General features: G+C 43.0%; 3 protein-coding genes and 1 pseudogene across 4 annotated transcripts in view; 2 read left to right on the forward strand and 2 right to left on the reverse strand.

Moving 5' to 3' along the window:
- The first annotated feature begins 226 nt into the window (after positions 1 to 226).
- On the forward strand, positions 227 to 4,452 carry LOC311361280 (annotated as a pseudogene). The gene is made up of 9 exons: positions 227 to 464; positions 989 to 1,137; positions 1,607 to 1,802; positions 1,988 to 2,253; positions 2,700 to 3,160; positions 3,243 to 3,436; positions 3,699 to 3,770; positions 3,959 to 4,078; positions 4,300 to 4,452. The product of its transcript is annotated as an uncharacterized misc_RNA (transcript).
- A 3,381-nt stretch (positions 4,453 to 7,833) lies between these two features.
- Positions 7,834 to 10,557, forward strand: LOC311361160 (uncharacterized protein; the record flags this gene model as incomplete). Its single annotated transcript, XM_084481372.1, has 4 exons — positions 7,834 to 8,164; positions 8,282 to 10,168; positions 10,278 to 10,381; positions 10,501 to 10,557. The coding sequence occupies exons 1-4, from the start codon at positions 7,972 to 7,974 to the stop codon at positions 10,555 to 10,557; spliced, it is 2,241 nt and encodes a 746-aa protein (XP_084337498.1). The 5' UTR covers positions 7,834 to 7,971.
- Positions 10,558 to 11,256: 699 nt separating this feature from the next.
- On the reverse strand, positions 11,257 to 18,587 carry gad3 (glutamate decarboxylase 3; the record flags this gene model as incomplete). Its single annotated transcript, XM_084481458.1, has 16 exons — positions 11,257 to 11,430; positions 11,537 to 11,626; positions 11,907 to 12,014; positions 12,507 to 12,656; positions 12,791 to 12,869; positions 13,655 to 13,719; positions 14,092 to 14,208; positions 14,290 to 14,344; positions 14,716 to 14,795; positions 15,401 to 15,516; positions 15,715 to 15,827; positions 15,967 to 16,057; positions 16,332 to 16,467; positions 17,520 to 17,626; positions 17,967 to 18,104; positions 18,566 to 18,587. The coding sequence occupies 16 exons, from the start codon at positions 18,585 to 18,587 to the stop codon at positions 11,257 to 11,259; spliced, it is 1,641 nt and encodes a 546-aa protein (XP_084337584.1).
- Positions 18,588 to 19,173: 586 nt separating this feature from the next.
- Positions 19,174 to 24,264, reverse strand: part of cUnh5orf22 (chromosome Un C5orf22 homolog) — a 6,717-nt gene continuing 1,626 nt past the window's right edge. The window contains exons 3-10 of the mRNA XM_084480728.1: positions 24,112 to 24,261; positions 23,417 to 23,550; positions 22,747 to 23,084; positions 22,356 to 22,418; positions 22,089 to 22,210; positions 21,614 to 21,680; positions 20,556 to 20,695; positions 19,174 to 20,144 (exon numbers count right to left, since the gene is read on the reverse strand). Of these exons, the coding sequence (XP_084336854.1) occupies positions 19,988 to 20,144; positions 20,556 to 20,695; positions 21,614 to 21,680; positions 22,089 to 22,210; positions 22,356 to 22,418; positions 22,747 to 23,084; positions 23,417 to 23,550; positions 24,112 to 24,261 (1,171 nt within the window). The 3' untranslated portion in view covers positions 19,174 to 19,987. The remainder of the gene's footprint in view (positions 20,145 to 20,555; positions 20,696 to 21,613; positions 21,681 to 22,088; positions 22,211 to 22,355; positions 22,419 to 22,746; positions 23,085 to 23,416; positions 23,551 to 24,111; positions 24,262 to 24,264) is intronic.

The following is a 24,264-nucleotide window of genomic DNA, read 5'->3' on the forward strand; positions in this document are numbered from 1 at the left end:
AATCATACGGTTTCTATTATGCTTCAGCCTTCAGCCATTATTATCAAGGGCCACTGCCACCGTTTTATGACAACCCCTTTGTATCTCTATTTTTTGAAATCCATCTTGCAGTCACATTTTACTCTTGCCTACTCCACCTTTCTATACAAAACCCAAGTCCAACAACGAACGAAATTAAATCCAGAATGAAATCAATCTTCCGATCATGACTTAAAAACATAAGTGAATGATTTCCATCCAAGTAAAATACAAGACTTTTCGCCCCACAATAATCTGTAAAGCAGATGTTCTTCTCCATACAGACATGGATTATCCTCCTCACTCTCTGGGTGCACCACTCCCCCACTATCACCCCAATGTTGACCACTCAAGATCACGTTTCCGTGGTCCACCGCCAAGCCAACCTTATTACTTGTTCCAATGGAATTTGCATCCATACAACCAGTATGGGCAGGCTTTATCGGGTAAGCAAAGAGCAGTTCCCCCAAACTGCATCAAAGGTACCATTTTAAAGCTGCAGTCAGCAGGTTTTTCTCACCCCTTCGTTCTGATTCAATTGGGTTTTGATTGGTTCTGTATATTTGTTTGACTTCTTGCCATTGCTATAGATCCGAATGCATGAGAATGTGAGACTCAATCATAACACAATTCAATCTGCAAACAAAGTGGTTTTACTAGAAATTGCTGATTGCAGCTTTAAGGTCTATATTGAAAAGGATATAGGAAATATAGGGCTGTATAAATTAATTGCCCGTACTGAAGAATAACATAGGCCTTTTTGATGCTGTGCTTCAACTTTTTGCAGCCGTTGTTGCATGAGTAACTGCTTTAAACAGGATCTTGGAAAGACTAATTTAATGGTGTCTTAATTGAAATGCTGAATGCAACGAAACAGGATGCCATGGACCTTTTTAGTTGTACATTCATAGACCACAAGCATGAGGAGTTAAGAGGTATGATTTTGTTGGTGTGTTTTGTTCATGTCCAGCTTTGCCCTTTGTGCGTCCGTACATGGCCTGGCACCCCAACATGTCTGTGTATCCTGGATATGTGGGGCCACAGGCCCTGGGCTGCCCTCTGGACTATAAACTGGTGCTTAACTCTCACATCTCCTCGCCTGTTGCCACTGATTTTCATGTAAGACCCATTAATGCTAATATTTTCATGAAGGTTGAAGCCATGAAATGAAAATGCATGTTTAAACTCTTATTTGAACTTAAAGTGTGCAGCAGTGTAGCACACAGCTAGCTAACATGATTTTTAGTTTTAAAAGGAAGGGAAACTTCCAAATCCAACTTCTTAGTTGGATCTGTTGCTTTATTCTCAAAATGTAAGCAAAACACCCAAATTTCTCCAAGAAAATATAAATGGTCTGTCGGGTTAGAAGACTTCAGATCCAGCTTTCATAGAACCAGCTTTTAAGGAAAACAAGTGTGCATATCTGAGTGATATGAGTGAAGGGCCTAAAATCAAATTAAAGTCCTAAATACTGAATTGGATAGGATGAAATGTTCTGAATGGTCCAGAGGATTTCCATACACATCCGTTTGAATATGCCCAAGCAACACTTTAACAACGGTCATTCCAATTTTTCCTTTTCCAACAGAGCTGCTATCCAAGAAAAATGGGCAGGTCAGAGGTTCAGAGGAACCCCAGGGATCCACTTGGCAAGATGGTTGACCATCTGGACAGGCTTAGCATGAAGGAGAAGGGGGACGGGGAGGAGAAAGACCTTCCCAAGGCTCCTCCTTCTGGCCGGGGGACGCCTTGTTTCCCTGATATGGGAGAGCTTAAGGAGACAGGTGAGCTATTGTGACAGGCACTTGTAATGTCATAAAGAAGCACCAATCTTGCGTTAGCACATCACTTGGGGTCAGGGGTTCTGAGCCTTTTCAGGCTTTGAAACTTGGGCCTTGTGATATTCACTAGATGCACTAATGTGTGTGCTTGAGAAATTATAGTTTTTTCCCCCTATTCTGTCCTGCAGCCCAGAGAATATCCAACACAACACAAAACAGAGGGGCCCCACCTGTTGACAATGTGACATGTGTTCATCAGGGGCCTTGGCCCGCAATCAACGATCCTCAAGAAGTAAACCACCAGGAGGAGTCCCCCCTCAGGGAGCTGGGCCAGGAGTCCTGGACCCTGAAGGCTGGCCCTCACCCGGCCCACAACCAGGCTGCTGTATCTGGAATCAAGGGATTCTTTCCCCTTGACGGCTCTTCAGTATATGAGGAAGAGACGCTCTGCCTGGTGAGTGTGTAAGGAATGGGGGTGGGGAGGGAGAGAGGAAGAGAGATGCAGACCACACCCTTGCCAATCCTTTCCAAGACAGGGTTTAATAGTTGGCTTTAATGCATATTGATATGCTTTCGAAATCTACCTGAGAAGATATTTGGTAGGTTTGTGGTGGATACATACCTCTGTGATATGTGAATGTTTTTATTATAAGGTAGCTGCAGAGGAGCCTCCTTGTCACATCTTAAGATTTCCACACGAAAAGGTGAGCAGATTAACACAATTTTTATAATTGCATCAAACAATTAAGCATGAATGATATCTTCAATACATTGCTAGATTCCTTTTATTGTCTTTGTGAATCTGCATATATAATGTTGAATATTTTCTCTTGAATGTGGAGCCCAGATCCTTCTAGGGTTACTGCCTCATCCAGATTTTAAGTAACATTTGGTTGACAGGTTGACACAGGGTGCCAAAGTGTCTTGAGTTCATCCATCTATCAACAATCCTCCAGTGAGGACGTCAGCACCGCAGACATCTCTGCAAGTGCACGGAACCTCAACCTCAACACCAACCAGGCAATGACCATGGACGGCTCACTGATGGCCACACAGTTTGAGGGTCCTGAGGCGGACCAAGACGTATGCGATTGCTGCGGCGCAAGCCTGGAGGAAAACGATGACCGCACCGGCAACCCAGGGGAACACTTCCATGGGAGCCCATTTGAGGTTGCTCACGCGGGAATGGCGTGCAGCTTCGTGGAGGAGTTTGCAGCCAATAAAGTCAGAGACGGCGCAGAAATGATCGGGAGCTGCCTGATGCCCGGCCAAAACGTGCAGAATCATTACTGGTACCCTTGTGCGTGTCCCCCTAACCCCCGCACCCTTCCACCTCTCGGTCCTCATCATCCCACAAGAAGGTACTCCCGTTTGTCTGACTTGGGTTTATTTAGTGTGAAAAACACTTGGTATTTCTCTTAAACCCTGTTCATGTGTCTCTGGGTTGTGGAACAGAGCAGTAGGTCAGTGCCCATGTGGTGAGCTGGATGGGTGTCAACGCACCCTTCATGACCCTAAGGGGAACGGAGGCTATGACCGAGCACCACACTACTGCCCCCCCACATGCCTGAGGAGCAAGGCTAAAGACAAAAAACGGAGGAAACAAAGGGGAGGAGCTCAGCCCAGAAATTATGACGGTAGGAGGCTATTGGGGTTTTTCCACAAATAACACGATCAACTATGAACTGTTTTAGGTGATGTAAATTGTCAGCTAGACAAGTGATCATTTTTACAATTAGTAGACTATTAAATTAGTAGACTATTAAATTAATTAATTATTATTAATTAAATACTGTTTTATTTTTTTGTACTGAATTTTGTCAAGGTACTTATTGGGCATTTCATTATTCTGTTCTAAAGATAATTCATGGATGGAACATAAGGCAACGAAAATCCCAGACAGCTGGGGAAACTGTTGTTCCAAATACAGGCCATGGTCTTCAAGACCATATAAAGGCCCAGATGATCAAGGTAAGGCTCCGTGTGGTTTAATGCACTGGTGATAAACCAACCTCTTTACCCCATAGAAATCTACCACGTATGGGAACCTCAGAAAAAATCGTGGAGTTCTATACGTTCCAACTTGTGATTGAATAAAGTTCCTCTTCAAACTTTTGTCTTTAGAAGTCACATTCCTTATCAATTCTGCTCTCTTCCAGGGTCTCTCCAAAACGAAAGTTTCTCCAGGAATATGCCCTGGAGAGCTGACTACAGATACAAAGAGGACCAGGACTCTCACCATCGCAGGGGAAGAGGTAATAAATTATTTTGCACATGAGGTATGGTAGTTTGTTTAAAGTTAGTTAATGGAGTTAACGGACACAATACTATACACTATTACCTAAAACAGCTTTACTTTTGCCTTCCTATCCCTAATGCTACACCGGGGGTCCAAGTTGACTGAGGAACATAATGCTCAAACTGTTTATAATAGCATGCATGCATCTGCTTCTCTTTGTCTTTAAAGCATGCAGTAGTGACGCATATCTTCCTTCTGCAGGGTCCACTAAAAGAAGAGGCTCTCTACATTAAATATTGGCACTGATTGATTTAAATTCAGTGGGCATAACGGAGTACACACATGTCGAGATGTAATATGCAACATGTGCTGGTTAAGTTAATGGTGATAATGGTTGATTTTGATAAAAGATAAAAACTAAGTTTGGTACTTATGCATGACCGGGACTGTTTTGACTTTAACACTCAAGGCTACATTTTCCTTCAGAATGTAAAACATGAAACAAAGATCTGAAGGTATAACCACATGGCTGGATACATATAATCTAAACTGATTTACTCATTATGTTTAAATGAGTATAGTCTTAAATAAACAATTTATTTTTTTAATGTTCTCTTAAAATGATTGGGCTTGTTCTTTACTGCACATCCAATTATGAATCCTCCAAAATGACTAGGAGTTGAACATTGTATAAACAACCCTCCCCATTTAGCCATTGCATCCACAAAGGTCAGAGTCCTTCTACCTGAAAACTGGTCTCAGTATTTGTATACAATCTACTTCTGTGGTTTATGTTGCTTGATGGCATTTTGCTTGTTATATTAGCCCTGCCTCTTCCCTTCTGTGTTTGTGCACCAACTAATTGTGTGTGTATACCTACACAACGCTCTCGGTATAAGCTTGCAGTTCATTCTGAAATGTGTGGATTCTTGTCCCTGGACTGCCTATTAGTTTTGTACTATCGTGTGAACATCACATTCAAACACACTGGAGGACATTGCTCTGGCGTAATGCTTGGTACAAGTGGACGGTCGTCAAATAGAACAGTTCTTAGTTCTCTCTTATTTTACTTCACAAAAGCTATTTCATCTGTATGGTGTAGCAGTGAAGAGACATTGGTTTCTACTGACCGTACCTCCTCCCCTCCCGCTTGCCTTCTCCCCCAGTGTTAGCTGTTGGCTCTCAACAGAACACTCTTATTTGGCAAGTGGGGCCCTTATTCAGGGTAGAAAAGGTTTTTTTTATTTATTTTATTTAATGTTAATTAATGTTTAATTTGTATTGCACGTGTAGATGATGTTGTGGACCCACAGTGATGAATTGTATTGAAGATGTCCAATTGACGTATGTATAAGTGAAGAAAGTGTTAAACAGAGTTTGGATGGATTTCTTTCTTTCTTTCTTTCCAAGCCCGAATGACGATGTGGAGCGATGTGTCTCATGCCATGGAAATTTGCCCCCATGCAAATTCATGTTAACTTTATTTAACTTGTGATGAATAATGCCATTGTTGTTATGAAGCTTTTTAAATGGTGTAGCGTGTCTTATCTTTCCTATGAACTACACATGAATACCATTTAAAATATATATTTGTACTGCATTATAAATAATAAAAACACAGCATTTCCTTCTGCCTCATCATGGTTAATATACTTTTTTCAGGAGTATAGTGCTCCGAAGGCACAGCCCAAGTTTCTTGGGCCATTCTGAAAGGCAAATGGTGCTTTACCCATCTGCTCCTGACAAATATTGATTGGATATTGACATAGCTTGTGGCCACCTCTTACACCTGTATGAGTCTCTCTTGTTGGTCCCTAAGGGATAACGGTCGCTCATGACGCGTAGAATGCCTCAAAGCCTGCAATGACACCGGGGAAACTGTGGTAGATAAACCGCATTTAACACTATAGCTTAAATAAGAGAGTTCGAGGAGACCGGAGCAAGAATGACAAAAGACTTTATTTTTACTCGCGAACAAGTAAGTGCAAAGCCGAGTTGGTTTGACAAAGAACTGGAGAGCTAGTCACGGGCCCCTCCTTATATCTCCCTTTCTGTCCATCAAGGATGTTATTTACGATATCTCCTGCACACACCATGTCTAATTAGTTTCACAATCTGTTGTTTTTCTAGTTTCCCTCCTGGCCCGCATCCTGCCTCCCAGGAATATTTGTGAATGATTCAGCAACAGTTTTACGACACTAGAATGGGGTGTCCGGCTTGTCCTTGCCCTTAGACTAGCCTCAGGTCACCCTGATCCATGTCAGTGGGTAAACACAGATAAGTTAATCAACAGACCTTATGGCACCCCTCCAGGCCACAGTTAGAGAGGAGTGGTGACTTGTCTTCTTAAGCTTTTCTTCACCATTGTTATAGTTATATAGCATATAGTATATGTTAGCATAATAATGTAAGGTAAATTTTCTTCCATAAAACAACCACCTACCTGTGGATGAACCATGTATTCTAAGGTTCAGACCTTTTTTTTAAACAAAGCACTTATTGTAAATTGAAAAAAAAAAAAAGCAATTAAAATAAACCTACTTTAAAAGTGTTTAATCTTTTTTTTAAACCGATAACTCATTCATAATGTGTATTGGAAGATGACAAAGTTTGTATTTCTATTTTGAAAATATATTTGTGCTGGCTTTGCATTGGTCACTACTTCACTAAGTGAGCAAAAGGCTCAGTCCATCAGAAAATATATACAGATATTGTGTATTTATATTGAACAGAATATCATTTGGATATAAAATCAGAACATTTTGATACAAATTAATCTAGGCTACAAACCTTTGCTGGTCGTAATCTGACAAAACCTATGGTTAAATTTAATAATTAAAAGCACAAGTCATACATTATCAAAGCTTAAAATAAAACTTAAAATGTTTTCAAAGAGAAAAATAGCACATTACGTTTGAGTTGTGAAGGAATGCTCAGCCAGAAACACCCAATGTCATGCTTAAACATTTCCACCATAAAATGTTTTTTCTGCATTTCTCATTGTCCCATTGATGTTTGATTATTTGACTATTTGTCCATTTATATTGTGGTTGCTTCTAGTAATAATTATAGGCAGCTTTGAAATTTGTTATTATGCTGAGAAAAAATGCTTGAACAATTCCTTATAGTTTAAGAATACTAGCAGTGCTTTCAGATGATACTACTTAAAAAATGATTGGTTGGATGTATCCAATCCGCTTACTTTGATATAGGACACGCCTCTTCAATGTGTCATATAATTAGCTAATCAAGGCCAGGTGTTTCTACGTCTCATGTTCAATTAGTTTGGTTCTTGGATTATCGTTCTTGTCACAGGTAAAAAGTTAATCATTTGTCCAGTACTACCATAATAATGCACCATGTTATGTTTTTTTAAGAATGCATGCCTAGCTAACTTGATAAACAAATATGACATAGGAAATTGATCAACTGTAACTTTAGTACATCTTTCTGAGTTGTAGTAGGCTATATTGTGTTTGTGTATAAAGTCCTTCATTCATGTATGACTACTGATTTCACTGCCCCTCATGCAACAGTTTAATTTGATAATGCCTAACCAAATGGTTATCTCTGTCACTTTGTGCTTAAGCTGTTGGAAAAATCCAGTTTTCCCGAGGCACAGCTGAAGTTTTCGTTCTAGTAATGCTTCTGATTTGCTTGTTAGCGACACGGTTTTACATGGGATGTAAATGTGTTCAGAGTAGAATCACATTAGTTATGATTGTTCCTAATCTTGCTGCTTTTGTTGTTTTTGCTGCCTATTTAAATCCCAGGTCTTGCATTGCTTCAGCCATGGCAACAAACCGGTGTGCTAACAGACCACCACAGTCATCACAACCTGGACTAAACGGAGGAACCCCAAACCCTCAACCCAACACTGGACCTGGTGCACCAAACCCTACACAGCAGGGGCCCCAACATGTATATCCAGGAATGTACAGTCAGGACTATCAGCCAGGACCACCATGCACTCCTCATCCTCATCCTCATTTCCCTCCCCACCCATTCATGTACATGCCACCTGCAACTCATCCTCATCCACAACCTCCACCTATGCCTCCATTCCACCAATACCAGTGGCCCATGCCTTATTCATACAGCCCCTTCTCTGGCTTCCCTGGAATGGGTGAGTGAATTGTATCATAAATGTTTTTAGATGCACAATGATTAACTGTTTATGTTAAGTCAGAATATTCATTTTATCCTGTGTAAAATGGTATTCTTTTTTTTTTTGTCCCCCCAGGCTATGGTATGGTCATGCCCCCATTCCCCCCAAACCCTTACCTGGAGGCTCCAGTCTACATGCTTCCTCAACCTCACCTCCAACAGGTCAACTACAGGCGCTTGATCCATTCGCAGTTCCCTGCCGCCAGTGCACCCTACCAGAGCCAGAACCGCAGATTCATGTCCCAACAGAATTCTGCTGTGAAGGAGACTGTAAACTCTGAAGTCCAGACGGAACCGACCTCTGACGGAAGTCCCCTAGCTTGCTCAGAGTCTGGAAATGGGACCAGTACTTCCCCTTCAGACTTTATCGGTGGGAAGCAAAGTCAAGTTTTGGTGGAGCACTATACCACGTCTGCCACCAATGCAGAGGGTAACCACCATGTTGCGAAGAAGAGCTCCAGTATGTGCGCCGCCAAACGTGGCCAAGAGACTCCTTTATCAGCAAAAAATGGGAAAAAAAGCTGTGGTGTTCAGGAAAGGTTGTCTTGTAGGCTTGGAAGTGATGGCGAAACGTGGTCCATGTGTGCTGCAAATGGTATGATTCCTGTGTGTAGCTCTTCAGACCAAGAGGACGAAGTCGCCACCAAAGAACGACGGGTCTCTTTTCCTGATGTATTAATGACCTGGGTGGGTGGGACACCACCAGTGGTGACTCCTGAATTCTCAGACGAACCATTGCCCAAGAGAGGGGATCAGTTGGCTGGTCTAGAGGTTAAGCTTGCTAAGGAAATAAGCTGCAACAGCCTGACATCTAAGAGCAAAAACTTGGAGGAGGATATTGGCTTCAGCCGTAAGGAAAAGGAGGCCCTCACAAAGATAATCAGACTACCTTTCTACTTCAGGGAGGATCAGTCTACGGCTTCCAATACATTGAATGATCCAGCAGTGCTGGTTGACTCTATTGTGGCTGACATCCACTGCAGAAATGGAATGTCACAGAATACACCCATAGATTCACCAGACCAATCCCAGAAGGTTCCTGACAATGAACTGGTGCCGGATGACTATGAAGACTCTGCTCTACATGAAGAGGCTACAGATGCAACGCAGGATCCATTCTCAAGTAATTTCCAGTTCAAAAGAAAAATGAATGAATCAGTTTGGTCTGTGGAATCTTTGGCCACCTATGTTCCTTCTCAGGACTGGATGATGCAGAATGGGCTTTTAGACCCTGAAGTGATTATTGAAGAGATTTTGGAGGATGTTCAAAAGAGTGAGCCATTTATGCAGAGTTGTAATTCAATCGTTCATTCAAGAGATAGACTAAGTCGCAGGTTTTCATTGTCTGCTAATGCTTTCCCAATGTACATTCCCTCAGCCAGTTGGTCAGCTGACCAGCAGAGTTTGAATCACTCCAATACATATCCCCGGCAGGATGTGGACACCAGTGCTCCTGCTGAGACATTTAACCCCCAGACATGTGAAACGGGAGTCCAAACTCCCTTTTCTAAAGAGAAGCAGCGTCAAAGCGAGCAAGGTATGGATCCTTCACATGCTTCTCTTCTTGACCAGACCACCCTAGAGGTTGAAGAGGGCGTGGAAAAGGATGGGTCTTCTCAGGCTGTTCCAAGCCCGACCCAGAAACCCTGTATGGTAACTAAAAGAGAGTTTAGTCCTTGCTCTTCTAAACAAGTAGAAGCCCACCTCTCCAATACCTGCACAGAAAACGACAGTCCTTCAAGTAGTCCAAAGAGTCTCCAAATCAGAGAACAGGAACTCGATGGGAGATTGGCAACAAATTCCTCTAAAAATGAGCAACTAGCCGTTGAAATCCCAAAACATAACGCAGTTTCACCAGCAAAGTCGGACTGTGGTAGCCAGTGCTCACTATTGCAACATTTGACTTGTACATGTAACTGTCATAAAGAGGGTGACACCATTCGAGCCATATCTGAGACTGCAGGTAACTCATCAATCCCCTTCATGAACATGGTAGAAAATGCACTGTTAACAGCACAGTTCATTTGCTTTGTCATATTTAAAAGCTTTTATTTGTATTTCCTCTCAGAAAGACAACGGATGCAAACGAAAAAGAACAGACCCTGTCGACGTAACCGCCAGAAGAAGTACCAGAAGGAGACTTGGTTGGGAGATGGCATGCCTTGAAAATAAACTGGTTTGGACGCTACGCTATTAACATGTTTACTTTAGTTTGTATGAGAAATTGAAGATGCATTTAAATTGCAATGGATTGGATTTTTTTTATGCAATAGCTAACAGTTAATCTTCTCACAGGTGGAAATTGAAGAAACCGAAGATTCTGAGCAAATGACATTTCTTTCCTTTTTTTAAAAATCTTAACATTCAATTTAATAAATATACTTTTTAAAATGTATCGTGCATTTGAGATTTTATTTGATAATAATGCATGACTTTCTAAATATATACTAATCATTAAGGCAGTCCTAAATAAAAAAGATAATGCATTTGTTATGTAAAATGTAAGGGTGCCCATGCATACAATTATACAGAATTGAGGCATTCCGGCCATGTTTGCCACTTGTGTGGCCATGCAGTTTTATTTTCTGCCCTTCATCCACACACTAGCTGTTCTGTGAATTGTGAGTCTACGTAGTGTCTGTAGTATCCTGCCCAGTCACGAATGTCTGCAGAAAACTTGATGTGCTTGTCTAGTTACCTGTGTTTTTATTATTATTATTTTTTTTTAAAAGGATCACTTGGATGATTGGGTTAAGCACAATTAGTGAAGAGTGAAACCGGTTCTGGAAAAACCTAATATTGGGAGGGCTAACCATCCATATAGTACATTTAGGGAATTTAGCAGACGCTTTTATCCGAAGCGACTTACAATATTACTTTGCATATTTTAATCAGTGACTGACACACTAAACTAGATATAGCTTTCCATTAATCCTGTCAATTGGCACAAGCATGTATAACTGATGACTCGCATTAATCTGGACAGCTCGATCGCAGAAAAACTAGAGGGATTATATATAGGGCTGAACATTTTTTGGGAAAAATAAATGTTCATAGGTTGTAACCAAGCCGAGCAATCTCCTCCAACAGGAAGTCCACGTCTTCCTGCTTGGTGGCGGGATTGGAGAAGACACATCGGAAGAAATTGACGTTTGAGCCCAAGGGCTGGTAGCCGATCATGGTGGTCCCCTTCTCCATCATCTTGGCTTTGATCTGGGGGGCCACCTGCAAAATTGAGATCCAAATCAAATAAACAACCTTCAGCGACATCAGGACAGTGGCTATGTACTGGATTTATCAACTCGCTGAACTTCATGGCAATTGGACTGACCTCATGCAGCCTCCTGTTTCTGTCAGGCCCTGGGGGTAGCTCACTGAGGCTTGGGGGGATGTACCAGAAGCACACGTTGCTGTGCTCTGGCTGGAGGGTGCGGCACACGACCACAGATGGAGGCATAGGTGAGAGGGATACAAAGACAGATGGGATGGTCGTGATGAAAATGAGAGAATGTTGAATAAACACTAACACCTATTTTTAATAATAGATTATATCATGGTATGTGATTTTATTAAATGATTGACGTGATTCGATGATCAATGACTGCGGATATATCAGGGTCATTTTAAGCTAGGTGAAATGTTACACATTGTGACTAACAATTTCAGACACAAGCAGTTCCTTCTGAGGCATGCAGCCTTACCTTGCTTTCCAAGACGAGTTTGAAGTCAGCCCTCCTTTGGAGTTGCTTATACAGGTACTCTGCGTTCTCCAAGCACTTATTCACCTGGGAGCCAAACCCTTCTGAGCCCTGTATGACATGAGGGGACTGTTTATGCATTGTTTTCTAACACACATACAGCGGTGTCAGCCATGCAAAACCCCAGCCAGGTCGTCAGGAGCAGTTTGGGTTAGCAGGGTTGCTCAAGGACACCTCGACACTTGGCTAGGAGCAGCCGGGGATGGAAACACCACCCTATTTGTTTGCCAGTCGACCTTTTAAACCTCTAAACCTCTGCTTTGTATGTGGCAGCTACTGCGTCCACAAACAAAATACCAGAGCAGGGACGAGGAAACAAAGTAAGACCTAGAAAAGTCTTAGCTTGTCCACAGGCAACCTCTATGAGGTTAATGCATTTGGAACCTATATTAAATTGTAAATATAATGAATTAATGAATACTTAGAATAGTTCACAAAGAATACATTGCTCCATATTTGGTAATTTATAGAGGATTGAGAAAATAATCTAAACAGCATTTTAGCTTTAGCTTTTGTTCAGATTGAGGCTACACACAGCGGTACCTTTGCCTTCCACATGAGCCAAAGCTTGAAGACATCCACATGCCGGCCACATTGGATGGTTTTGTCTCCCGTGTCGTAGGACATGTCGTAGTGTTTGTCACTCTGGAACAGGTACTCTGCACAGAGCTGGTTACACTCTTGTAACAGACCCTAGAGCATGCGAAGAGGGCACAGAGTACTGGCATTTGAACTTTGAGACAATGGAAAACGTCCAATGCAAACGTCGGAGCATATAATCAGCTTCTCTGGAGAGATTAAGGATGATGATGATGTAGCATGCTCACCCTCTTCTTGAGCAGAATGGCTGAGCACTGCAGGGGGGCCCCCATCAGCTTGTGGGGGTTCCATGTCACAGACGATGCTCTTTGGAGGACAGTTGGACATGGACCCTCTTAGTTAGTCAATAGCAAGTAACAGATACACTTTGTACGCATTGATCTCATAAAATAGCATCACAGGTAATGGTTACCGGTATGAGCCAGACGGTTGACTAATATGAACTGTAACGTTCCTCTCCCTTCTGCTCAATGGCATCAATTGCGATGGGATACTATAGACTATTATTCATTTTTCTGATGCTTCTGATGATGAATACTTTCAGAACACATTGCATTCCTGATTTGTGACATATGTGTCCATTGGCAATCAGTCAACGAGTCCTACCACCAATGTTTCAATGGTAAAACTGTCAGAGTACCCCATTGTACATCTCTGAGCACTGTTGCTTTTATGTGTTATCCCCTGGGCCTTTGTGTTGGTCAGGCTGTGCAATCACTTTGTGTCCTAAATCAATCAATCATTCAATCAATCAAAGCTACTGAACATCATAACGATTATTATCAAGTTATCCATATTTTAAAAACATCAACCACAGCGGACCAGCAGACAGTACCCTAGTAACCTGCAAACCCCAGGTTGGGAAAGACCTTACTCATTGAAGACTGCTTGTACCTTTGATTCCAAAGTTGGGGGACCCAGTACCTCCTGTCTGAGGGGGGGGGTGCTGGTACTCTATGTTTAAGACATGGGACCTGTCCTCCACAACGCTGTCCGCAGCCCACCTCCAGACCCCCCTCCTGTCCCCCCGCTGGGGAATCGGGGCCCCAGCGGGAGCAGTGACCGATGGAGGAAACGCATCATGTGCTTACCGTTCAATACCCTGCAGCTTGACCTGGTGCCGTCTGGACATCAGCAGGCTGCCGCCCCACGCAGCCTGGCAGGACCGCACGTCAAGATAGGACATATGATAAATATATGAATGAATGGCACACAAACCAATCGATCTAATTATATGTATAAAGCTAATATCTGAATAAAGAACTAACTGCTTGTGCATATAAAGGAATGCCTTGTAGTTAAGAAAGAGATGTTAACATAATAGGTACGATTTAAAAGCTGTGCTTTCAGTGTGTTTGTTAGAAATTCTTTAGCCATCTGGCACCTATGAGGCAAGGCAACAAGGAAGACCCTAGGAGCTGAAAGAGTAGACAACCGGGAGTGTGTATACTGTATGTGTGTTTAAGGGCATGTGCGTGACGGCAAGGTTGTGTGTGCGTGTCGGCAAGGGTGTGTGAGCAGTCTTTACATCCACATGAAGCCAAAGCTGGTGTCGGTCGCAGACATCGGCAATGGCTGCCAGCGGATCGAAGGCCCCGTACACGGTGGTCCCCGCCGTGGCGTTCACATAGAACGGCACCAGACCCTGGACACATCGTTACCGTTGACAAAAGGAGGAAATCCCAATCCGCCATCACTGACTATTAACTGATGCTCCGCTCCCTACCTTGGCCTTGGCTTCCGTGATGGAAGACTCCAGCTCCCGTGGGATCATCTTCCCTCTGGAATCAACACCAGCAATGTTGTTGATGTCACATGACATGTTTTCACATCCTCGTCGCATGCACTGAACGACCTGCAAGCCTTACATAGCCTAACTGCTATCAAAATGTGCAAAGGTGAATTTTGTCTACATTTTTAACGACAAAAAAAACGAATGTGACACACTTATTAACCATTGTTTGAGACACTTATACCAAAAAAACAACATGGACATGTGTCTACAAAAACAAAGAAATGGGACGCACACACACACGCCCACACACGAAAAACGTTTGCACGAAAAGTAGCAGGTGAGCAAACATTCCCCTTTTTGTTCTTTTGTGCTCCCACGTTGACCCCGGACAAACACAGCCCCTCAGGGCTGGAGTACCTTTCATCACACGGCACCACCTGCACGCTGTCGCTGCCCATCCCCAGCGCGGCCGTCGCCTTCCTGACTGAGTAGTGACTCTGACAAGATAAACAGGGTCAGCACTCAGCGGTCATCATTCAACATCACTTGTGTCTGCGTCACGGAGAAGAGATGCTTTTAACAGAGACGATACTCCACTCCTTCACTGGTCAATAATGGACCATTGCCAATGTCCTCAACTGGGACATGCATCCAACATGCGTATATATTCATATTAATACAGCATATTGAATGTATCTAATGTACAGAGTATGGCTCTGTCAATAGGAGGGATATCAGGGGGCGTGGCTCTGTCTGTAGGAGAGATGGGGGGTGTGGCTCTGTCTGTAGGAGAGATAGCAGGGGGCGTGGCTCTGTCTGTAGGAGAGATAGCAGGGGGCGTGGCTCTGTCTGACTCTCACATCTTCTTCAGCAGAGACGGTACGTGACAGCAACAGATGGTGTGAACGTTGCCATTAAATGGTTTTGAGTTTAATAGGCAGCAGTTGTGTTCACAGTGAACAAAACGTGTGCCTAGGGCTGCAGTCTGCACTCTCATTCTTCACAGACATCAATGGGCCGGGTGGCAGTACCAAAGGCATGGCACGTTCCAGCGGAAACAACGCAGTGTGATGAATGGGCAGGAGGGGAGGCGGGTTCTTACATGTTCAGAGGTGAATAGCGCCAAAGGTGGTAGAGCGCACATCCCTTTGGTCTTGACTTCTGGGTAGAAGTCATACCTTGCCACCAGTATGCTGTAGAGGTTAGACACTGCTCCGCCTGCAAACAAGACCCATTACAAATAAAACCTATAGGTTTATGGATGAGCGTATGAGCATAAAAAAAAAAAAAAAGGACAACATTTTGCACACAAATGCATTAACCATGAGTATCAACAAAGCTATTTCTTTCTTATTTAATCTTTGTGCTCTCTTGAAGGCCAGTAAGTGGATGGGATTTTTTCACAAAATCTCTTACCTGGGCAGAAGATGCCATCTCCCTCTTCTTCAGACCATCCCACAATGCTTTGCATCTTTTTCAGTAGAACCTCCTCCATGAGCAGGAAGACTGGAGACACTTCGTATGTAAACCTGAGGGATCAACAGTGGGCAACACTGAGACGCTGAAACCCTTCTGCCCTCGTGTATCTCTTTAGCAATTCACTGTGTGTGTGTGAGTGTGTGTGTGTGTGTGTGTGTGTGTGTTGTCCTAGCTAGGTATTTCTTTTACATGTTGGTGTTGGCTGTGGAAGTCAACCACTCTCCCGCGAGGCCAATGAGGTCCAGACCCGAGGAGAGCTGGTTGAAGAAGCGTGGGTGACCTACCAAAGTCAAAGGTCACATTTGTTATGAACATGTTCTTCCTGCTAGAGATTCTAGAGAGAAAGTGTCAAATAAGGGGACACTGTCTATGCTCAGGGCTTTGGAACAGCCACTAAAGTAAAATGACAACATTTAAAAAATGAACACAAAAAAACACACAATTACATTTACTTTGGTAGTTGTCTTTTCTTACTTTACAAACCCAACACACACACACACACACACACACACACACACACACACACACACACACATGCACACCCAGCCACCCACCGGTTTTCACACCGTACTTGAGCGTGTCCCTACAGTCCACCAGAATCTGCTCTAGGGGCTCTGGGTGGTCTGGCAGGTCCAGGCTGAAACCTTCCAAGCCTTCCTTCAGCTGGTGGGGATGGTGGAAGTCCAGGATCTGAAATCCCAAGAGTCAACATCAGGTTTGCAGACAGCTGAACACACAGACAACGATGGGTGACACCGCACAGCCACCACAATGCATGGACTAAAGCTACCGAAACACTACTGTGTCCTGTTGCAGTCTTATGATAAAAAGTCATGTTACAACATGTAACAGCATGTAGGCTTACTTAATGTTTAATGTTTTTTTAATGGAACAGCATGTTACTACACAGGTTAGGGGCTAAGGCGGAAGACCGAGTTTCACACTAGTGTGGGGTTAGAAGGGTTCCTATAGTCCAGGGGTGCACGCATAACCGTTTCGAAACTACGTATCCGCGCCTATATAATCAGGGATGCGTAACGTCAATTGTGTCACTACAACGCTTTTGCGTATCTAACGGGAGATCGAAAAAAAATAGAAACAACTAAATACATTGAGCAGCTACTTTGGCGTTGGCCACCTGCAAAGAAAAGGCAAACGGAGCCGGAGCAGAAGAAAATCGTTTTTTTTCGAAGTGGCGCCAAGATGTTCCATAGTGCCGTGGCTCGAAACGAATGATAAGCGCACTGAAATGTGCGCTCATGTGCGCTGTGCACCGCACAAACTGAATAACTGCGCAAAATCAGCTGATCCCAACGTCACTGTGAGATATTCAATCGCTCCGTGGTCAAGCTGCTGCAGTTTGCTAAAAAATAAAATAAAAAGGGGGAGCAAAAAACATTGCTGTTGCTTATTGAAAATGAAATCTCGTTTGTGAAACTGGGTAAGTTTCATAAGATCAGATGTTACCTGTGGGGCTATGTGTGGAGTGCGTACCAAACACCATCTCCTGGTATTCACCTAAGTAACTCACTAAAAAAGTTACGTGCACCCCTGCCTATGGTCTCACAAAACCTGGAAGACAGCTCAGATCTGAGTGAATTTCCCTTGCTTTCTCTCTTTTATCTCTTATAGGGGCCTATGTATATTGCAGCAGGAAGAAAAGTAAAACAATTATAATATCTAACAGAGCGGTTGTGAACGTTAAAAGTAAATATGTCGGAAAACAGGAAAAGTTGCAGAACCTTGGAGCTCCTCTCGTTGGACTTGAAAATGTAATCCATGAGGATGTCGACCAGTTCCTGGAAGAATTTGCAAGTAACGCTTTCTCCTCCCGCTGTCGGCAACAGATCTGCGACAGATACAGACATATCCCACGCAAAGTGATCTTAATCATTGGGGCTTGAGCGTTGGCTTGGAATTTGGGTAGTCACTTAGACGAGTATTAACAGACTCAGTCATGTTTGGCATTTTCAGGACAGCGACATTATAGTTTCTTGAGTGGAGATTGAGAAAAACATCCATAAAGTAAACATAATAGTCTAACATCTAGGCATATAAACAGTGATAGGCTTACTATACTAAACTAAAACCTAGCAAAACGTTGGTTAAACGTAACTTTTTTTTTTCCTACATTTTGTCACAGACTAATAGATAAGCTGAGCCGAGACCCTTGACTTTCCATGTCTCACCCTTGCTGTATATTTGACTGAAGTCTGTGTGAGGGTCCTCCCCAGCTCCTGGTGACCCCAGACCTCCCTTCTGGCCAGGTGATGGCTTATTGCTGCCGCCCATGATTCTGTCTTCTTTATCGTCTACCTTTATCTCACCTTCAGAGAGAGACCATCGAGGAATAATCTTAATTTACAATGGTGACGTGGTTGACAAAGTTATACAATGAAATGCAATTCAAATGGAGATAAAAACAACAATTCATTGAAAATAGATTTGATTTATTTGCAAATACTTAAAAGCAATTACACTCAGAGCAAGTGCATTCTGAGATCAGGTATTTGGAAACATTTTAAGTGGTAATAAAGAAATTGAAAGAGTTTGGTTAGGTATACATTTATTTAACTAAGCTTGCAGATGTAGTGAACACAGAAGTGAACATTTCCTGACTGGCGAGAAAAGGAGAGATTCTGGATAGTGAGTGAGACTGTCACCTTGTCAACACTGATGACAAGTGGGATGTAGAAAGTAACTAATACCGTACTGTGCTTGGGTTAGAAGCTGGACTTATAATTCAATTGTTAGACAATTTGTACCAAATCATGTAGTAATATCTTACCTTGCAGCTTCAGGTATTCCATCATGAACATTCGTAGTTAGTTTCCAGTTGTTCGTTGTATGTTAGTATAAAACTAATTAATTCTTCCCCAACAGTTTCTTCTCGTTATTGTCGTCAGGCAGTCAAATTCTCATGAGCCAGTAAGCCTTTTAATCTCTTCACTGTGGCATGGTCATTTTAAGTGGTTTGGATGTTCTGAAAGGGCACCAGGGAATGAGGGAGTGGTCCATTAAAGAGGGGGGGGGGGGGGGGGCGTGGTGTGTGTTCATGGGGAGGAGGGAGAGGCACGGAGAAAAAAACCCTAGTCCTGGGCTGGATAGCATGCTTTGGAGTCTCATTCTTCTCATGCATTCGGCTCTATAGCAACGATCAGTAGTCCACAAATACATGAAAAGCATGAGACTCAATCAAAACGCAAAACAAAAACAAAGTGGGCTAATAATTTTTTTTAATCTAGCCTTAAAATATAGTTACCATGTTTTGAAGTCATTACTTCATAAATACTTATTTTTTCTGTTGATCGACTTATGGATGAATCAGTTCGCCACGAAAGCAGAAGACACAAAAATGACCATTCTAAGTAAAAGGAAAAATTAAGGCATAAAATAACGAACAATACAATATAATAATAATACAATAAAAATCATAAAGTCTTTAAAGACTACATAATTTCTCAAATCAACCAAATCTTGACCGGGAGGCTGTTTGCTATAGGGGCGGAGGTTACAATGAAATAAGATTTCCTGGAAAACCGGTATTGTCTCTTGGAATAGGCCTACTACTGAAACGCGTATACGCAAACACACTAACTACTGACTTTCTACTAGAAAAATGTCTCTAAAGGTTTCAAATCGACACACTGTAGGAATACTTCTGAATGCTTCATCAACCTGTGCAAATGAGTGCAGAATATCTAATATAACTTAACTGGAAACAAGGAGTAGCTCCACCCTTTGAGTTGATGGTTTCCGCCCAGGCTCTGTGCCGGAAACCATAACCTTTCCCCCATAAATTCTGCAATAACATATTACTACTGCTGTATCCGAGATTAAACAAGGATCAAGTCTTATCCTTGGAGTTGACAGTTGTGGTAAAGGAAACAAACAGGAAATTCAAAGAAAGCTTCAGTTTTATGATAAAAAACAAAACGACAAACATTGTTTATTACCAGCACCAGTCTACCAGCATTATACATGCAGTACTAGAAAAGATGCAGGTTGGAAAATTCGACCTTGACAAAATGACCTCAACAAAAAAACAGGATACAGTACACAACGACAAACTGTACACAAAGATAATACTTTTAATTAAACAAACATTGACTTAAACGTCATCTATACATACGCTTCTTCAATACATGTATTAGGAGGTTTGTACACTAGTGTGTTTCTGTGAGTGTGTGTGTGTGTGTGTGTGCAAGAATCACAAGATGGCCAGTTGGCTGCCCTGGGACTCGATGGGGGGGTTGTCATAGGTCTGTCGCACCTCCAGTTGTCCGTACAGGCTCTCCAGTACGGACAGCGCCTTGTTCTGGATGGAGTCCACCTGCTCCACTGGGCAGTACTCGTCCAGACTTGATCTGTGACACACACACACACACACACACACACACACACACACACACACACACACACACACACACACACACACACACACACACACACACACACACACACACACACACACACACACACACACACACACACACACGTTTGTCTTTTTGTTGGTTTCTTTAGAAATGTGTTCAACAATGAGCACTTTTTGTTGGGCTACATTCATTAATCATTAGAGAGGCTTATATGATAACTTCCTGTGCAGCTTCCCGCTCTTCGGAAATGAATGTGACAGCAGAATATGACCATGTCGCATGATCTTGTGTTCATAAGGAAGGCAGACCTGGGGCTGGGGTCACTCCAGTCGTGGGTGGACGCAATCGGTTTGGTTTGCTGGTGGAAAGGTAAATGGAGTGAAAGCCATTCGTAGCATCTACCTGGACATGGTGACCAGTGTTGGTTTAGGCAGGGCCTTGAGAATCTGTTTCACGGCCAGGAGCAGTCCGTCTATCTCCTCCTCGGTGCTGATGTGGTGAGGCAGCTCAGAGTAGTCACAGGTAAGGCCAGCCTGATGCACCTGTATATATAAAAAATATATATGCGAGCGAGCGAGAGAGAGAATAGAGAATGCATTTTAGATGAAAATGCTTACACCACTAATCTTACAGTAATTATATTTTTAATAATTCATTACTAACAATATTTTTTATATAATGAAAAAAAAGTTTATTTAAGTTTGTCATTTTTTAAAAGAGTAGCAAAATGTTGGGGATTCCTTTAATTACAACTCATTGATAACAAGAGAAAGTTATATGAATATCGTTTGTCATTAGCACAATTCCTATTGCTTGTCCTCAACTCAAGGGGATATTTATTTCCCTCCCAATTTCCGTTCTCTGATCTCAATGGGCCCACAGAGGCAACCATATGAGCTACACCATGAAGATACCAAAGATTATATTATAAAAGAAACCAATGAAAGGGGCACAATGCCGTCTAACAATTTATAAAGACGCCGCCTCTTGATGGATCCATTCTGATCTCCTTCTGTGAGCAGTGGCTAATCCCTATAATAACACCTTAACACATCGTAACGGGTCCTTTAGGGCATGGCTTTGAGCCAGCATAGAGTTAATATAATGGGGAGGAAATGGCACAGAACGCTCTTCAGGATAAAAGAAGGAGCAGCGTCTCACCGACAAAAGCAAAGCCATTAACCAACAGTATATGTTTAGACATGATGTTAATTCATGAATCAACAGTATGTGTTTGTTCATGATATCAATTCAGGAATCAACAGTATGTCTGTAGTCATGATATACTTTTATTAACCAACAGTATGTGTTTAGTCATGATATTAATTCATTAATCAACGGTGTGTGTTCAGTCCTGATATAAATTCATCAATCAACAGTGTGTGTTTAGTCATGATATTAATTCATGATTCAACAGTACATGTTTAGTCAGGATAATACGTCATTAGGGGTAGAGTTACCATTTCGTAGTCTGGAGACTGGTCTCTGGCCTTTAGGCTGGACACCAACTGGGCAAGGGGAGCCATGCTGCAAACACATGTTGAACACATAACATTATAGCAGGATATCTTATGGAGGAACACATTGTGCCCTTAGCCATCAGGTTAGATCTCAAGGTGGGCTATCAAGTAATAGGGAGAGGGAAAATGGCAATGTGGAAGGGCTTAAAAACAATACTTTTTTTATGAGATACACAAGTGATAACGTAACTTAAAGTAGAGATTCATATTCTTTCCACTCCAAATTACTTCAAATTAGAAAAGTTTATGTGGAGGTATTTTGGTGCCAGATGGTTCAACCTGGACATTCACAAGTCGACGCCCACGTGTTTCACATTAAAAGTGTTCGGCCCTTGATCACATTTGCAGTCTCAAACGACGGCCCGAATCATTGTGTCCAGAACTCCGGGCAGAAGCCCGGCGGCACAGACCTTACCCGGGGTTGGCGGCCCAGCGCAGGACCGTCTCCTGGGCGTCGTCCTCCAGCAGGTCTGCGAACGCCGCCTCGAGGTCCTCCAGCTGGTGAACCCGACGTTCCACACACTCACTGATCGCCTCCTACACACACACACACAAAGGCGTGCATGCAAACGCGCACACACACACACACACTTATTATTCTAACTTTTTTTATGCAACTGATGTATTTCGTCTTCTTGAGTGTTGAGAAGGGCGGCACTGAATAGATATTTGAGTGACTCACCTCGGTGGCAGTCGCACTAGGTTTCCTGAAGCCGTACAGCCCCTGAAGGATGGTGTACTCTTCCTAGAAGCCACACAAACACCATCAGAATCAGAACCTAGTGATAACAATTTGTTATGTTTATAAGCGCCATTCATTCATAAGATCAAATATTGTCTGCCAAGCTTCCCGTTTAAAGTTTAAGCCAGATTAACTCCCATGAGGACAGCGATGGTAAAAACAGACTGAAGCTGCAGTCATTTCCAATGTTTATTCCATTTGCCCCGCTGTTTGTGACTTCATTGTAGCAGGATCAGTTTGGTTTCATTGTACACTCGCATTGCCTACGTTGCTCTGTCTAGAATAATGAGAGAATTAAACAGAGTGGAAACAAAGGAGTACAAAGGGGTACCTGTGTGTACAGCTCTTTGAAAGGATTCTTACAGGAGAAAAAATCCAAATCCACATCCAGTATGTACGGATCAGTCTCCTTGACCACGGACAACAATGTGTTTACGACATAGCCAGGTGATCCTTTATCAGCTGCGTCCTCGCCACTGCCAAAAGCACAGTTCTCCCTCTCTGCAGTCTGGAGGCCACCTGGTCCGCTTTCGCCCCCTGCTGGCTGTAACATGGCGGTGCAGTCCAAGCCAGAGGACCCCGGAGAAAAAAGGCTGTCACTGGTTCCCTGGCTGTCGGACCTGGGTTTCTTGGGTTGCCACCGCAGTGCATCGGTCTCTGGCCTCCGCTCTGAGGAGAGATGCCAGCCAGGGCAGAGAGCAGGTGTAAACATTTGTGTTTCTCTCTGAGGGACCTTACCTGTTCAGCATTCACTGCCACATTATCACCACGATTTGGCCCACTACTAGTTGTCCCCAAGTCAAGGCAGAAAACATGAATTGATGAGTTTTTATAAGTCCATTCTACGGTTTGTATGCTGTCCTGGCTCCACAATGGAACATCTGAAACCCTACTAATCTAGAGTTTATAGAAATTGTGCTTCGGGCTGCAGACACAGAGCTGGTTTTACTTTCCACAAAAACGTCCTGTAGAGAAACCTCTACCTTTCTCTACATCCATACCTGTGTGTGCCGTGTGGCTCCTCTTTGCCGGATTGACCAGGACCACGTTCAGTGTCAAGGCCTTAGGGTTTTCCAGCTGCTCCTCAGGAACATACAGGCCATCGCTGAGGAAGTAGTCATCCTTGCTGGTCACCCTGCAGAGCAAATGAAAAGTCAGCATTTCAGAATTTCAGATTTGCACAAATCCTCCCAACATGGCAGAGAGGGAACCAGCCGGTTGTCACGCCTTCTCAAAACCTGGTTCTCTAAGGTTCGACAACTTAGCCCACTAGGGAAGCCAATCGCCCCAGACTTTTAGTTCAAAGTCGATATGTAACGCAATAAAATGTAAAGATTGTGATGTAATGTTAAACATTTTTGTGCATTTCTATCTTTCAACTGGTTTGGCATAAAAGTATCTGCTTGGGTTCTCCAGGTCTGTCTGTGTCCATCTTTGTTTTTTAAATGAACCCGGGCCAAATAAATGGATTATAGGCCAATACTCTATAACAGCCCCCTCTATAGGAAAGATTTGTACATTATGTTTTATTTGAGATGCACTTAAAGGTTTAGTTTTGGAGTGCAAGCAGTTAGATTAGTTTCACAGTGAATTGCCATGGCTTTCCTCAATGGTGGAAGTTCAAATGTAATGCATCACAAGGAACCTTTAAAAAGGTGGAGGTTAATGTGCAGAGGGTCTGTGCGTGCTCGTTTACCTGATGGTGGTAGTGGAGGAGTCCTTTCCTACGGCCATACGGTGCTCTCCTTCTTGGATCTGCTGGGCCCAGGGGGGGTGAAGCCAGGCCACAGAAGACACATGGTCGGCATATACCATAGGCATGATCCAGTTCTCTATACTCAGCTGGCTA

Source organism: Micromesistius poutassou (assembly GCF_964030765.1).
Source record: "Micromesistius poutassou genome assembly, chromosome: 16".
In the NCBI taxonomy this organism is placed as follows: Eukaryota; Metazoa; Chordata; class Actinopteri; order Gadiformes; family Gadidae; genus Micromesistius; species Micromesistius poutassou.